The 16,896-nt window shown below is 45.0% G+C and overlaps 1 protein-coding gene across 1 annotated transcript; it reads right to left on the bottom strand.

Annotated features, from left to right (window-relative positions):
• Positions 1-1,764: 1,764 nt before the first annotated feature.
• On the bottom strand, positions 1,765-15,012 carry LOC132460225 (inactive dipeptidyl peptidase 10; the record flags this gene model as incomplete). The annotated part of the gene is made up of 20 exons (XM_060055324.1): positions 1,765-3,040; positions 3,240-3,312; positions 3,437-3,495; positions 3,588-3,687; positions 3,841-3,895; positions 4,020-4,202; positions 4,805-4,871; positions 5,188-5,286; positions 6,703-6,750; positions 6,948-7,066; positions 9,546-9,593; positions 10,374-10,465; positions 12,291-12,395; positions 12,535-12,576; positions 12,794-12,917; positions 13,241-13,338; positions 13,454-13,608; positions 13,701-13,821; positions 14,207-14,288; positions 14,903-15,012. Coding segments are annotated over 20 exons (2,001 nt in total), but the record flags the coding sequence as incomplete, so codon positions are not given.
• Positions 15,013-16,896: the final 1,884 nt, after the last annotated feature.

Below are 16,896 nucleotides of genomic sequence, written 5' to 3'. Positions count from 1 at the left end.
CGCATGGTGTATTTCTATTGGTCAGCTCTCACTCGGCTCTCTGCGATAGTTCATTGTGTAAAGGGTGTGTTCAAGAAATAGAAGAACAAGTTTTATGACTCACTTTATGATTCGTATGGTCGACCTCCGCATTTCCGTCATGGGGGGAACACCTGAGAAGGATTACATATTGAAAAAGTGTTTAGCATTTCACCAACATAGTTTATCTATGGTTTTTTTTGTATATGCAAAGACAATGAGTTACATACATGTATAAATATATATAATGGACAGGTGTATTATATATGTTGAACGAATTATTTCAAAATCAACCCCTTTAAAAAACTAGTTGTGAGAATAGCATAAATAAACCTTGGCTAGGTCACTTATATGTAATACTAAACAGGTCTCTCTCAAGAACATCCCCCAACTTATAATGGGGATATGTGTTTATTGAAATGAGACAAAATAAACGACAATGTCCAATTTACCTAAACTGAACTCCACTCTACACAACTGTATTTTAAACGTTGTACTCAACCAAAGCATTATGAACAAGTGATGAAAGCCATGCACTATGCACAACTGGCCTGAACAAATACTTTTGGTCCATTTCAAGTTATGAAAAAGCCAATACACAACTGCATTAAAATAGCCTCTGTGTATAAGTTGCACAAGTACATCTGGGCGCAAAACACTGCGCTTTAGAACTGCTCTTCTTGATCTTGATCTTGAAGTCAATTTCAAATAGTTTATTGTCAGAAATTATTACAACTAGACACCAGGAACTACTTGCTAGGGCAAGGAAGATAAAACATGCTAGAGAGAAAGAATATATAAAAATATACTATAAATATTAGCAGCCTATAAATAAATGAGTAAATTAGTACATGGTTATAATATAATTAAAACAAATTCTATACAAAATCCCAATTGTAACTATGTGCACATCCTGCTATTTGCAAAAGTCAAAGTTACACGCAATTATGAGGTTGAAAATGAATTATAATATATTATTGTGGGTGATAAGGTCATAAATTAAGAATGTAATGATGAGTTTTTACATGTGAATGTAGAAACTCGTCATTACAGGCTGTTGAGGATCCTGATGGCTGATCGGATAGAAACCCTACTTCAGTCTGCAGGTGAGAGCAGATGCTCTGGTCTCGCCGGCCAGACGGCAGCAGAGTGAAAGTTAATGTGCTGGTGGGGTCCTTCATAATCCTGAGAGCTTTCCTGAGATAAAGTGTGTGGGAGGTGTCCTGCAGGACTGGGAGCTCTCTGCCAATGATTTGCTCTGCAGTCCTGACAGCCCGGAAACCCGGTACCACTTGACGGCCCGTGGCTGAGCAGCTCTCGTACCATATATAGGGTCAGCTTATCTTCTGAGTCTGGTGTGTGTCATTCCACGTCCACCCTTGAAGCATTTTGACATTTTTGGAAACGCTTAACCATCATGGACTCGGAGTATAAAAAATACAAGCAGTCTGAACTAGCTATCAAATTTAAAACCCATCCTAACTAGGCGCAACCTTGACACGTGTCCGGCATGTTCCGAACGGCATATGTCAGTGGTCGCGGTGGCACATGCCACAGGCCAATCAACGATCTCTGCGTCTCTCGAACCGTCTGGGACCAACTCCTAATCGTGGGGTTCCTCTTCCCTGCATTTCTGTACAGAGAACCAAAGTCCAATTGGACCAACAACAACTGGTTGAGTGTAATTGAGTATTGATAAGATAGTAATGATAGCAAAAACCAAAATAATCCAAAAAATCACAGACGTAAAACAAGATCTTCATATTTATTCCCAAAGTATGTTTCAAAAGATGTACCAGGTGTACCAGGAGACACAACGACATGCAGTGCACCAGTATGAACAGTGGAGTGGGTTGATTGACTACTCCATGACATTGTAGAATGCACCTTGATAAAATATCATATAACATTTTGCAAATTGTACAAAATAGTTCACATGTAATGGGACCGTTTATAGCAAAGTAGTTATATTTCGGACATTGTTAAGATGGCTGCAAACCCATATTAAAAGCTCTCAGTAACCAAGCAATATTGGTTCATAAGTTGAATGGCAACAGAGGCAGTATTGTCAGATCTGGCAAGAAAAGCAGGCAACAGCAACTCAATAAGTGCACAAAAACAAACTAATTTAGTTATTTTCCCCCAGCATGCAATCCAGGTGATGAATTGTTATGGTTAGAAAATAAGATAATGTTATGCTTGGTACCACTAATTTTACCTTTAATTTTTTTTTTTTTTTTCTAAATCTTTTATGATCTGGCTACACTGTCTGAGCAGCTGACACACTTACCCACGTATTGATAATTGAATAACATCCTAGTTCCTTACAACTATTGAACCACTCTAGAAGGAGCATTATCATTCTTCATTCATCACATGGATGCAATATGTAATAACAATGACAGTCTGTGAAGGGATCCATTGGCACAATCACTTTGCTTGCTGTAGCTGCAATTTTTTCCCCCTTGCATACTCAACCCAGTCGGAAGTTTGAAACAAAGAAAAATGTCATTGTAAACTACTCCACATCATGCAGCCATCATGACATGCACGCATTTGATGATTCGTAAACATTCTGTCAAATGAAATAAAAAAAATACATACAGATCCCTCATGGCCTATGGAGGCTTATGTAGACACATAAGGCCTGTGACGGACACCAATACAAACACCCGCGTGGAGGAAAGTTCAAGACGGTGAACTGAAGAGTTTGGTCCCCACTCCTGTGCTTCTGTGGCTGGTAGGCCAAACCGATCGAGTACCTCATAGACACGTAAAGTCTCAAACATTGTTCTTTTGGCTCAATTATCGTCCTCCTCCTCTGGCTCCTCCACAGGGGCCAGGAGGAGCCCCTGCCTCATGCAGCCCTGGACGTAGTTCACCAGAGTCCTCTGGAAGTGCTGGATGCTGCGCCTGTCCCGGAGCTCGTGGCCCTCGTCAGGGTACATCTGCAGGGAGTAGTTGGCCTCCGCCTTCACCAGACGGCTGACCAGCTCCGCGCTGTGCTGGAAGTGGACGCTCGCTACGGTACCGTGAAACACCGCACGCGCACACACACACACACACACACACACACACACACACACACACACACACACACACACACACACACACACACACACACACACACACACACACACACACACACACGGAAATAACATTAATTTAGAAAAATGTAAAAACTATTAAAATAAAATAATTGTTTAGCTGCAGGATCTCACCATCTGCCGTTCCATGTAGAATTAGGAGATTCTTGTCTTTGAGTTTATGAACCTCCTCCAGCAGAGATGCAGACTGTAGGACGGCAGACCAATAACAATGAATCTCATTATACAAAGACAATTATTGTGATCATTGTCATGTTATTCATGCTGTCATTTTTTATTATTTCATTACACTTTGAAGCAATATTTCTCACCAAATATGTGTGCTCCTCCTTGGCTGGAAGGCCTAAATATCGCTCAGAGAACGCAGAACCTATATGTGACGGAACGAATCATGTTCAAAAGATTATTGCATAATTGAAGCTTCATGGGTTTATCATTTATGACTTCATAGTTCTAACTCACTATAAAGTCTGAAGTCGGTAATGGGAGCCGCGGCAGCCGCACATTGAAACAGCCGGTCCGTTGCACCTAACATCTTTAGAGCTAAATAACCACCAAACGCCTATGAGAAAGTACATGAAACGCACGTAAACACAATGCTCTAAGTGGGTCAAACGACACGCACATCCAGTGGTGCTTTCCAAATCAGTAGAGATGTGCCAGCCATTACGCCATTACGTTAACCATTCCCCACACTATGAAAAAGCATTGCCACCTTGCCGTAAAGGGCCATTCTCCGATCGTCGATGTAAGGCAGTTGCATCAACCATCTGTGGGAATGGGCCATAAAAGTACATTCATGATCATTAAACACATCAATGCATATGACTTTAAAATCACCTCACTGGCATAATGTCAAATAAACAAAATAAATGAAAGAGGCCGTATACTGACTCCACGACCCCCAGGTAGTCCTTCACTCTGAGGGAGCTGAGCTTGTGGGGGTCCACCGAGGAGGCCCGCTGCCCGCTGCGGCCGTCCACCCACGCCAGGGCCGCGCCGTGGGAGCTGGACAGCACCTGGGGCCAGCCCAGGCTGAACTCCTCCGTCACCGACTGGCTTCCCGGAACTCCATCTCTGACCCACCAGAGAGGATCAGGATTAGCCACTCGAGCTAACAGACGAGGTGTGGAGCCGGACGGAGTGAACAGCGCCCCAGGTGGTCTGCGACAAATCTGTTGTGATGTCTGCACGACACACACATCGATCCGTCTATATGTACAATGTATAACATGTGAATAAGCGAATGAGTGTGTTCTATTAAATGAATGTATATACATTGCATTTCTATTAAATTTGAATAGCCCTTAATCACAGGTAAAGTTTCAATGGGATTAACAGGCCATATATTTATGTCACCCCCCTGACCCTCGCCCCCGAGAGGGCAAGAAAAAGCTCCCTTATGTATATCTGTAGAAAAACAGATGAAAGTTAAATATGGATAGACATATTGAATATACATAGAAAGAACGATATATAGATAGAACCATAGATTCATAGAATCTCGGATAGATACATAGATAGAGGTATAGCAATAGGTATCCATGCTTTCTGTCTTTATGAAGAATACCTATGACTCTAACTAACTCTAATGCTGCATATGCAGCCTGCTGGCTCAAAGTGACGCTGCACGCTGCCAGACATGTGATCTGCTGTAACCGAAGCCCGGGGACTCTTACACGATGAGGAGGAGCGGGTGCAGGTTCAACTCGTAACCCCGAGGTACAGACAGCTTTAGGTGCAGATCTAAACAAAGCATACAGAGACACGGTGAGCATCTTCGGCATGTAGATCCGTAGCAATGAATGTATAGATATATATAGAACTATATATATATATATATATATATATATATATATATATATATGCAGAACTATAGAACTATGTAACTATATAGAACTATGAACTATATAGAACTATGGAACTATATATATATATAGAACTATATATATATATGTATGTAAATATCTATAGATATTGTATACATATTAATAAAATGAATACTGGATAATGAGCAGATATTAAATGCAGATATGAAGGAACCCTCCGCTGATGGTCTCACCGTGGCTGTCTGTGGAGAGCGTCCTGAACTTGGTCTCTGGGAGCTGCTTGTCCTCCAGGGCTTCAGCCAGAGGGCCGTTGTCCTCCAGCACCTCGTACCCTGGGGAGGAGGGTCCATAGGGGGGGGGGGGTTCATATACAGGATAGCTGTGTGTATACAGTACACTAGGCCCATGTTGAATCCAAAACATCACCGTGGTGAGTGAGCAGGTGAGCAGGTCCGTGACACGAGACCAAAGCATTACCACAGAGACCAGAGCACAGAGCCATAACCTCTGCATGCCCTGGAGCTACAGAGACCAGAGCACAGAGCCATTACCTCTGCATGCCCTGGAGCTACAGAGACCAGAGCACAGAGCCATAACCTCTACATGGCCTGGAGCTTGTCCCAGAATACACGCAAAATTAAAAGAGAGGAAAATGAGTGTATCAGTGGCAATAATCCAGTCCCAGAAGCTCCTTAAGAAGTCACTTTCAGCACCTCTTAACGTTGGTTATCTAACTAATTAGTGGAGTCTTTGTCTGTCTGTCTGTCTGTCTGTCTGTCTGTCTGTCTGTCTGTCTGTCTGTCTGTCTGTCTGTCTGTCTGTCTGTCTGTCTGTCTGTCTGTCTGTCTGTCTGTCTGTCTGTCTGTCTGTCTGTCTGTCTGTCTGTCTGTCTGTCTGTCTGTCTGTCTGTCTCTCTGACAACCGTTTATCTGATCCTCTTCCTACTTGGGGGTTGCATTGCTGAGGACCCAAAGAGGTGCAGTGTCCAGACTGACCTTGTTTGGATAAGCGGTTTTTGAGATAGCTGCAAGCAGCAGCGCAATCAGCCCATCCTGAGCAGGCCCGTTTTCACTGGGCACTGCATTAGTATAGCTAATGCGGTTACGTTGTAGTGGCCTGATACACTTTTTTTGTATTGTGTGAATGACATGCAGCAGCTATTACACAGAGCTGGAGATAGAGGGCAATGTTTCCCAAGGAAAACACCAGGATGAATTGTTGTTGTGCAGTCTGGATATTGTGTGCGTGTGTGTTTCTGCGTGTATGTATGTGTGTGTGTGTGTGTGTGTGTGTGTGTGTGTGTGTGTGTGTGTGTGTGTGTGTGTGTGTGTGCATGTGTGTATGTGTGTGTACGTGCATGTGTGTGTGTATATGTTTGTTTGTGCGTGTGTGTGTGTGTGTGTGTGTGTGTGTGTGTGTGTGTGTGTGTGTGTGTGTGTGTGTGTGTGTGTGTGTGTGTGTGTGTGTGTGTGTGTGTGTGTGTGTGTGTGTGTGTGTGTGTGTGTGTGTGTGCGTGTGTGCGTGCGTGCGTGCGTGCGTGCGTGCGTGCGTGTGTGTGTGTGTGTGTGTGTGTGTGTGTGTATATGTTTGTGTGTGTGTCAGCCTCCGACATTCCCCCCTCTGACCACACCGCCCTCTCCGGCTGCCCTGAGCGGTGGTGGAGGGGCTGGGCGGAGGTGTTCGACACGGTGGTCTAGGACTGGAGCAGAGCTTCATCATTATGAGAGCCAGGCAGCGGTAGCACTCACTAGAGGGCTCCGTCGTGCTGTGCAGCGTCACTTGAGGGATTCCCGGGCCTGGTGAATCATACAAACAATGAGATTAAACAGGAACCTGGTCTATTTGAGCAGTAAGCAACTTTCACGTCCAGCTATTCCATATCTTCCGGCAGAGGGTATATTTGCTGGTTTTGTGTGCTTGCGTAGGTTGTTCATATAATGTTTGCTTATAGCTGTGCTTGTTTGTTTGTGTGCCGTCGGTGGGCCTTGTTTACCGAGGCAATAGAGAATGAAGTTGGTCTGATTGTGGCTGAAGTCTGCTTTGAAGAAACTGCATTCCTCTTTCAGATCACAGGAGAGACACTGGCGCTGAAAGACTCCGTTCAGGTCCACGCTGAAAGAGAAGACCAGGGATGGTGAAGCGAGGGGCGGTATGAGGCGATAACCCATTTCACAGAGGTGTCGTCGCACGACAAACAAAGGCGTCGCTCAACACACTAGCAATGGGCGTGTTACATCATGTACCAGGGCATGGGTTGTAGACCCATCTGCACTAGCATGCTCTGCTCGGTACATCAAAGGAGCAGACCCGTTGTTAATGAGATGAGCACCAGCGTTTCTCTATGAAGAGGATCTACTGGACATACTCCGTGACAAGGTCTACCTGTTCCCCGTCGCATCTCTACCTGGAATAATAGAATAGACAGGGGACCGATTCCTCAGACACAAATAGGAAGTGGAGTGTGTATGGATGAAGGCTGCTTTAAGCAGCCTCACCTGGCCCGGGTCAGACTGATTGGACTCTCTGGCTGGGTGCACAGGTTAAACCAGCCATCACCACACACACACACACACATATTGTTACACTCCACCTAGGAGGCTGCCACCCTCCCCCTAGCATACTTTTACTGGGCTCCTCCAGACAAGGACAGATGATGGTGATGTTGGAAAACGGTTTATTGTAGAAATTGATCTCCAATGATAAGTATAAGCATTAGCCTGCCTACATGACGTCCAGTCACTCATTACGCCTCTGTTACACCTCCTAACAGCCCTCTGAGATGAACCTTGTTTACTTAGCAGACTTCAAGTTGATCCCAAAAAATATAAACTCCTGTTTATATACCCCGCTATGCCCGGCTCAGCTCATCCAGGGAAATACTTCAAGAGGGCTTTATGAAGGCCAGAAAGGAGAGTGGAGCCCTCTTCATGCGCTCTACATTTTACGGCTAACTAATTAATGTCAATGATAAACATTACTTGCCGTATGAATGTAATTACTATAAGCTTAAAGGAAGCCGTTTTCTTGCCCATATAAAGGAAATAACTGTGGAAGAATCACAGTCAATAAAAGGCCTACATTCCGAGGGACACTCATTTACACAGTCTACACACCTGAGATGAACCCTGGCTACTACAAGTTGAGCCCTAAAAGCTGTAAACCTCCCTGTAACTGGCTCACCCCATCCTGAGAGGAAGAGACGTGGAGGCATATGATCTGACTAATACTGACTTATGCGTTAAGGATAACGAGTCAGTGCTACACTCAAAGTTAAAACATTGCCTGCTTTATGAATGTTTTCCACAATCACATACGGTGGTATTGTCAATTGGAGGAAGGTATGCTTTATTGTCTGAGTAGATGTTTATTATGTAGTTTTATACCAATAAGGTGAATTTCAATCAGAGCACCGCATTGCTCTACATCTAACATAACTGTAATGTGAAGATGAACATTCTTTCCGTGGTAATCTACAGAGAATCCAGAGAAGACGATCAGTGCATGTTGAGTCAATGGGGAGCTGGGCTAGGGGCTACGGGAGGTGCCTCACATGTGGTGCTTGGTCGGTGTATGTCGGAGGTATCCACCCATTTTGGGAAAATTACCTGAAGCCTGATTCAAGAACAGTTAAGAGTTCTTTGCAAACAAACTCAGGTTTTGTTGTTAGTTGTAACAAGGGATAATAAAGTCTTTATCTTTCAAACTTTAGCTTTCTCAACCTCTCAGATGTTAAATTGTAGCATTGCATCCACGACTATATTAAGGCCCAATCCCATTTCTACCCCTTACCCCTTCCCCTTACTCCTTCCCCTTACCCCTCCCCCTTGTTTTGAAGAGGTAAGGGGAAGGGGTAAGGGGTAGAAATGGGATTGGGCCTTAACTTGTGCACATTGATTGCTCAATGTGCAACAGGTGTGCAGCTTCACCCAGCCCCAGAGTCCAATCAGACTGACTCGGGTCAGGTGAGGATACTTAAACCAGCCATCATCCACACAAACTTAACAGACATTCATCATCCTTGTAAAAATGTATACATGGATGCCATGTTGATGTCTGAACTAGCAAGTTGGCTGCAACACTTGATAGGACTTGGAAAAAAAGAGCTATGAATCAATAAGGGAATGTATATAACTGCTATACATCCAGGAAATGGATGATTGAGGAGACAAGCTCATTATTCACAGTTAGCAGACGAGAACATTTAGCATGAGATGCGGTCTGCAGGCTTCCTGTCAGCTGACTTGGCCTCAGCCTGTTTAAATGCATTAAGCTGGGCTGCCTGCCTGGAACCCATTCATGGGGGCAGAGAGGCGTCAGCTGTTGCCCTACGGGGGTCGTTTCTTCCTCCGTAACAAATCACGCCGGCATATTTGCAATAGTAAGCCTGAACATTAGCAAGCTGCTGTTTTGCTGCTTTGCAAGGGTAAATCTCAGACCATTTGAATAAGGAATTTATTGATTCCATCTCTTTAAAAGGGATCAAATCATTCAGTATTTGATTAATTCAACAAAATGGCAATACATCAAGACCCTCACAAGTATAAACATATTTCCGATTAATGCAACTGATTTTGAAAGTAGCGTATCTCACCTGTAAAGATGTCTGCTTTGCCTAGATCCCTCTGAGCTCATGAAGTATCTGTCAGAGACACAGAGACACAAGCCATTGGAAACCTTATAAGTTATTAGTTATTTTGACCCTCAACAGTCTACCCTGACACCGCGTTGTAAATGATCCACACAGACCATATATCAACACAAAACACTGTTTCCCATTTGTACATAAAGCATAACCAGCTCAAACATATTATGTCGGCGGCAGAGAGATGGAGGCTGTGCGTTGGAGCTCTGAATCCACACGGCAGCCTCTTCTCCTGTGGGCTTTGTCTTCAGCGTTTGAAAGATTGTGATTGTGCATTTTGTGTGAGCGCCTTTCAATTGCTTGCGGAGAAGCGAGGGAACGCGTGAGTTTGGCAGCCATCCACCACCCACCCAAATCACAGGACACTTTGCACAGTATATAGTCTCTGATGTTTGCTGTAATGGTGCTTCAATCAGTCATGAAGGGCTACAAGGTGCCCCAAGCCCCAGAGAGGAGGGCTAAGCAGCACCGTTCCACGGCTTAGTTCGACTAATCCAATGATGCGTTCCACACCACCTCTTTGCCACAAGCAACATCCAAATTCAAACGGGTGGGATGGTTCTCTTACCTTATCGGCTTTAAACAGGTTTTTTAAACATATACCACTGGGGATTCACTTTACCAAACTAATGTGGAGCGAGGATGGCTTTAAGTATCCGCTCTCTGCTCTCTGCTCTCTGCAGCCTCTTCCTGCGATGCCATCTTATGTTCATGGCTAACAAACAGAAAAACCTATCTGCTACTTCTGCTCTAAGGCCCCAGAGGCCGTTCACGTACATCCTCCCAGCTTCCTCGTCCAGCGCGCACAGTGACGTCACGTCCCAGTTCCCTGATGTCAGGAAGCGGGGGGGCACAGAGGGGATGGCAGGCTGGGTCCCACAGGAGGCAGAGAGAGTGGATCAAGAGACAGGCACGCACTCAAAACAAATGCATTCTGTTAGATATATGTGTATACAGATATCTCCTCCCCTTCTTCTGTGGATATATATATATATATATATATATATATATATATATATATATATATATATGTATATATATATATATTACAGTTTTTCTCAGTCGCTTTGGTACATTTCTCACATCAGAATTGAAATTGGCAAAACAGTAAGTGCATTTCTCAAAACAATTCGTACAAATAGCAAAACAGCATGGATTTCAAGCAAAAGCCAGTCTCTTGCTCAAAATCCTTTGTTCGTTTCTCAAAAGTAAATATCTGTGTCAATGAACATTTCAGTGCCATCACAATGACAAGTCCTTGTGTCATTGTGTACGGATAAGACAGTCAAATTGCTTAGTCATGTTGTCAATATAACAGTGTACTCTGGAGGGATGTTCTGATAGAAGACAATTATTGTCAATTGTAAGTTACACCTTAGTGTATGTGGGAGATTGATTGCAAGAGACTGGACAAGATTCACATTTACGCTTTGACTGTTTGTACTGTAATTTGTTGACAGACCATGTAGTTAAACTTCCTTAGGGTAAACTGTACATGCATTGCTGTAGGAATTACAGTGCAGTCTTCCTACACCTCCTGACGTTCCTGTCTGATGGGCCACAAATTCTCAGGCAGCCTCACTCCTCTTCCTCTTCTTCTCTCTGGCTGTTGACCCTGTCCAATTCCTTGTCCTTCCATTGGCAGACAATGTAACATTGTGTTGTGCTCCAGCTATATATATGCTTGCCAGTTCAACGTTCAGGAGATCCACCAAAAACAAGATTCACCTGGGAGCAATTTACCAATTCAGGACAGATTTAGAAAAAAAGTCTAATGGAAATGTATAGAAATATGCAATAGATATATTGCAATATATTCAATAGAGACCCATTACAATACATTTTGATCAACATGACATAAGCAATTGATAATGTAGGAAAGAGCAGAGAATTGTACATAATCATTTGCATGAATGTACCAAAGCATTTGCAACTTGTTCAAATAAATGAGAAACTGCTTTTTTGATGTGCACAAGTGACACAATGATGTGAAGATTGAACAGGTAGTTTTTCAAGAATTTCTACCTGAATTTCAATTCTGATCTGAGAAATGTACCAAAGCCACTGAGAAAAACTGTAACAGAAGTAGGGGAGGAGATATCTTTTGGGCTTATGCCTCACATTTCTTTCAAAATCTGATAAATAATACAGATAATAGAACATATTACCAAACCATAAGACAAAGAGGATATTTCGTTTTTTTTTCATAACCAATTACATTGATAGATAATAAAATAACAGGAAAAAACAAAAAATGTCATTGCACTTATTGTTTTGGGAAATGTAGGAGATGTAAAGTCGATCCTGTTATCTTAATTGGTATCACTAAAGGTGAGAAACAAGCAAAACTTTATTTCCCCATGCTGTTTAAAATTACCCTGTTTAAATTGGACTGCCTTCTGAGTGATTAGCTATTAGAGACTGATGAAAAAGGGAATCGTGATGTATGATAATAACGATAATAATAATAATTGATCCGTTTTTTCTTATAGCGTTTTTCTAAATACTCAAAGACGCTTTTCAAATGAAAAAGGAATACATACAGACAGTACAGACACTCAAACAAAAGGAAAAATTAAACAACACCACAACAATAGACAAAACATTAAGAGAGCGAGAGAGGGTGGGAGATGGCAGAAGATGTACGTATGAAGTTGTATGATGAGGGTTTTGTCTGAGGATGTGTTCTCTGACCTGGGCTGAGACACTGGCGATGTGGTAGAACTCTCCACGGGCTCCCTGTTTGGCAGGCAGCACCATATAAAACACAGAGCCATCCGCAGTGAACAAGGGGGTATCCTGTTGGTGAGAGACGGAGAGAGGTCTGAGTCAACAGAGATACGGCGGGCCCGCCACCAAAGGGATGACCAAGAGAACCCCCCCTCACCACCACCGCAGCCCTGGAGAGGTCAGAGCGGCTGACCTTTGTACTACTGACCTGTCGGTGGTTTTGCATGAGATCCATGACCATTTTGTGTTTCTGGGAATTCACAATCACAGAGAGCAGAATGTTATTCATCAATATCGAGGCATTACATGAAGCGTTCTCACGGGAACAAAGCATTTGGTTGGTCTGCAGGAATGCTGCAGCATGCAACCCATTGATCTCAACAGGAGAGCGTGATGAGGACGGGAATCCTGACACCCTTAGTGAAGGAACTGTTCTATATGTGTAACAACAACCCGGGACCCCTCACCTCTGAGCAGGCCCCAGTGGTGGCCTCGCAGACGCACAGCACAGATTGGTTCTGGGAGCGGTTGAGCCAACGCACCGCAAGGCGGGTGCTGCTAATCCAGGTTACCATGGAAATGTAGCCGTCTCTACACAGAGAAAACAATTACCATTATCATCAATAATACAGAGGGGGGCCAACAGAAAGATAAAAGATTTTATTATTTAGCTATTTTCTTTTGCGATTTAAAAAAAAGAAGAGTTTAAAATGCTTGTTCAAGGTCAAATAGAAGGAAATCCGTTAGGAAGCAAGAGCAGAGTAAACACAGATAAATAAAAGAAAGATGAGAAAAAAATGAAGGAGAAAACAAAATAATGCATAAAAACAAATCAATAAAATTGGTTAATTTTAAAAACAAACACAAAACAGAAGAACCAAAAGAAAAATGGATCCTTCGAAAAGGTTTGACACCTGGTCCTGAAGGAGTCTGGGGGCGTCATCTCCAGCGTGTGAGTCGGACCGTACAGATTCACCACAAACAGGCTGACAGAGGGGATACCGGAGCCAGCCTGGGAACAGCCGCAACAACAAAACAGCCATCACAACCGAGACACGTCTGCAGACATCCTGGCAGGCAAATGCTTAAAAAAAGAAACATGGCTGTCAAAGACCTGAGTTTGAGACCTTAGGGTAGGGGTAGAGCCGGTTGGAGGGGTAGATGTTGCCTAGGAACAGCGGTATCTCCATCAGCGGCGTGGCCGAGTTGTTGACGGTGAGGTAGGCGAGCCGGGCGCCGTCCACGGACCACCAGTGCGCCGCGTAGCTCAGCAGGACCTCCTCTGGGGAGCAGAACCAGGACACTGCGTCAGCCGGGCTCCTTGACTGAACCCCCCCCGGCCGGCTGTGTGGGCGAGGCTGGACAGCGACTGACCTTCGTAGGTCCAGTCCGACAGGCCGTTGGTCACCTGCCTCTCCCGCCCGGAGGACGTGAGGCGCAGGGCCGGGCTGGACGCGCCGGGCTGGTAGTAGATATCTCCCCCGTGCACGTAGATCTGACGCCACGGCGCCGATCGATCATGTCAGACGGATACAGCGTTGTGTTGTGATTTGATTATTCATTGGATTCGGTACACTGAGTTCGTCTTGAAGGCAGAGCACAGCTGCGCTGGGAACAGTGCCACTTAACTCATGGGCAACAGATGAGCAAAGATGCATGAGCACATTTATTCTGCTATATTGCCATTGATTTTTTTTCTTCTGTTTTTAGTAAACTAACTTGGTGTACAATATTGGCTGTGCATGCTGGCAGGCATAACTGATGTGGTAGCCATGGCCCTGAGTAATTGAAGTGACTCAAATTATGAGTGGTGAGTTGGTGATTGAGTGAGTGCGGGTTGTGGGTGTAAGTGAGTGAGTAAGGGAGTGAGTGAGTCTAACCAGCTGGTTCCCCTGCGGACCCCAGCCTGCGTACTGCAGCCCTGGCGCCTCCCCCTCTGGTGGGCTCAGCTCCAAGAGGTCCCTGGAAAACACACACAAAGACCCCGACTTAAGCCCCCTGGAGAGAGAGAGAGAGAGAGAGAGGGAGAGGGAGAGGGAGAGAGAGAGAGAGATAGAGAGAGAGAGAGAGAGAGAGAGAGAGAGAGAGAGAGAGAGAAAGAGAGAGATCCATGCCTGGCCCTTGCTCTTTGTTTGATAGAGTCTAGTTGAAACGAGGACACAAGATGCTGAGCGGAAAGAGATGAGGATATGAATGGTATCGGTTCATGCAAGGGTGCAAACTCGCTCTTTCCTTTTTATTCAGTTGCAGTTTTTATCTTCCAGAGGACAGGCACACATTTTCTAGCAACGTTTTCTCAGGTAATTCCCATAACAATCTTTCGTAGATACAGGATCCTGGCTCCAAACACAATTACAATGACGCTCGCTGCTGTTATTGCACTGAAGATATTTTGTAGGCAGCCAGGAGCCTAGCGAGGACACTGACACAACAACAATGCTGGGCGAGATGTAGGGCGGAGTCATGGTGGGGTTATTCGACGAGACACAACTGGGGTCGGTCCGCTGGCCCGCTTGCTTTGGCAGCAGTCATGCCCAGTGCAGCCCATGCAATAGCAGTAGTAGCTGGCTACCTACCCATTGGCCACAGTGTAGATAGCATAAGAGGCAGTGAAGGACTGAGAGAACACCTGGAAGAGGGAGAGCACACGTTGCACAACAACAGTGCTGCGCTTGAGAACAGACTTTCAATCGTCTCCATACACGTGCACGCTCACACACACGCTCACGCACACTCACACATGTGCATACAGGAGCCCCCCGACACACAGACACACACTCACACATGTGCATGCATGAAATCACATATGCATGCACACATGTGCACTCACTCCACCCTCAACGCATACACTCTCACACACACACACACACACACACACACACACACACACACACACACACACACACACACACACACACACACACACACACACACACACACACACACACACACACACACACACACACACACACACACAAACACACAGGCACACATGCCTACGTAGATTGGCATGTGCACATTCATATTATTATACATGAGTACAATTTGCCTGCAGCTATAAATCAAGTAGTGATGTTTGATTGTATCACCTCCCCATATGGTCACCATGGGGAAACAGAGAGACAAGCTCTATGCAAACAAATTAACAGAGACAGGTAAACACTGGGGAGACTTGAGAATCTGGGGTACTTATTCTTATTAGCTGCATAATTGCTGCTGATATTCCTCTCAGAGAGAGATCTATCGTGGCCACTCTTTTGTTACCCTGACACAAGAGGCCCACTGAATAATTGAATTAGAAAATAGAAGAAGACTTAGACCTAAATCAATGATTGTGCTTGTGTGTGTGTGTGTGTGTGTGTGTGTGTGTGTGTGTCTGTGTGTGTTTGTGTTTGTTGGAGGCTGTGTTAAACACAATTGATCCCAACAGTAGCTGATAAATTCCAGGTAATGTATCGATCGCGACCATTCTTCTCACAACCAAGAGCTAGAAGCAGGATCATGCAGAGTGTCCCCTGAGAGGCCAGACGCTGGCAGCCTGTCCCTCAAGGCCCTGCTGCGTGTCCGGGCTGCGGTGCGGCCTGCTAAACAGCGTCATCGCATTTCTCCCCTTAATCTGTGTCAGCGGCAAAGGGAGCGCACGGACGGAGAGGAGACGAGAGAATATCTGAGCACTGACACTGTCGAGCTTGGTAATTGAGGTTGTGAAAAAGCAGCTTGCAGTGTGCAGTGCCCCGTCTCACACAGCGGGGAATTTGTCATTAGCGTGAGGACGGTGGTGCGTGGAGCAGGGACACTGCTATTGAACGTGATACCTTTTGGATTACAGGCGGTGAGGGCGGGAACAGGAGATCGTATCGTTCAATTTGAAAAAACAAGAGAATGGAATCCAATCAATGCAATTTTCTTCCTTTTTTTTTTTTTCAATCAACCTCTTCCTTCCTCCCTTCCTTTCTTTCCTTCTTCTTTGTCTCTGGAATTAGTTGAATCTGATCTGCTGACGGCGAGCTTTTTGCAGTGCGGCGCGAGAAGGCTTCTCCCCTTTCTCTAGGAGCCAGCGCGGAAAGGCCAAGGCCGTCAGTCGACAGCGAGTGTGGAGCGGTGTGAAGAAAGTGTACAAAGGGCATGCCAAGAGGAGCCGCAGTTCTGATTCCAATGTGCCTCCCCCCCCCCCCCCCCCCCCCATAACCATCCTGTCTATAGGCTGACCGCCCCCCTCTCTCGCCAGTACACGCAGCGATAGTGTCTGACTGAACACGGCTGTAACAATAGAGGCCGGATTACACCAGCGGCGGCTGTGTGGGGAGGACATATCGGTTGCAAAGAATGTGCTGCAGAACCCCCCTGTCTGGAGGATAATAGCATTTCCTCCGATCCCATTATTCCCGCTTCTCAGGATTCTTTGAACAGCAGTCACGACGTGTTGGACTTTCTACCTGCAAAGCAAGAGCTGCTGTCTCCACCGTGAAAAATAAACTCCCCGGGCTGCCTTGCTTGTACCTAAATGCCACCGTGTTGATTAAAGTCTGACAGGGTTTACTTTCCTTAATCACACTCAGACACACACACA

The sequence above is a fragment of the Gadus macrocephalus genome, chromosome 1 (genome assembly GCF_031168955.1).
Source record: "Gadus macrocephalus chromosome 1, ASM3116895v1".
Classification (NCBI taxonomy): Eukaryota; Metazoa; Chordata; class Actinopteri; order Gadiformes; family Gadidae; genus Gadus; species Gadus macrocephalus.
Note: the sequence above shows the minus strand (reverse complement) of the source record. Positions and strands in the feature narration are given on the sequence as shown.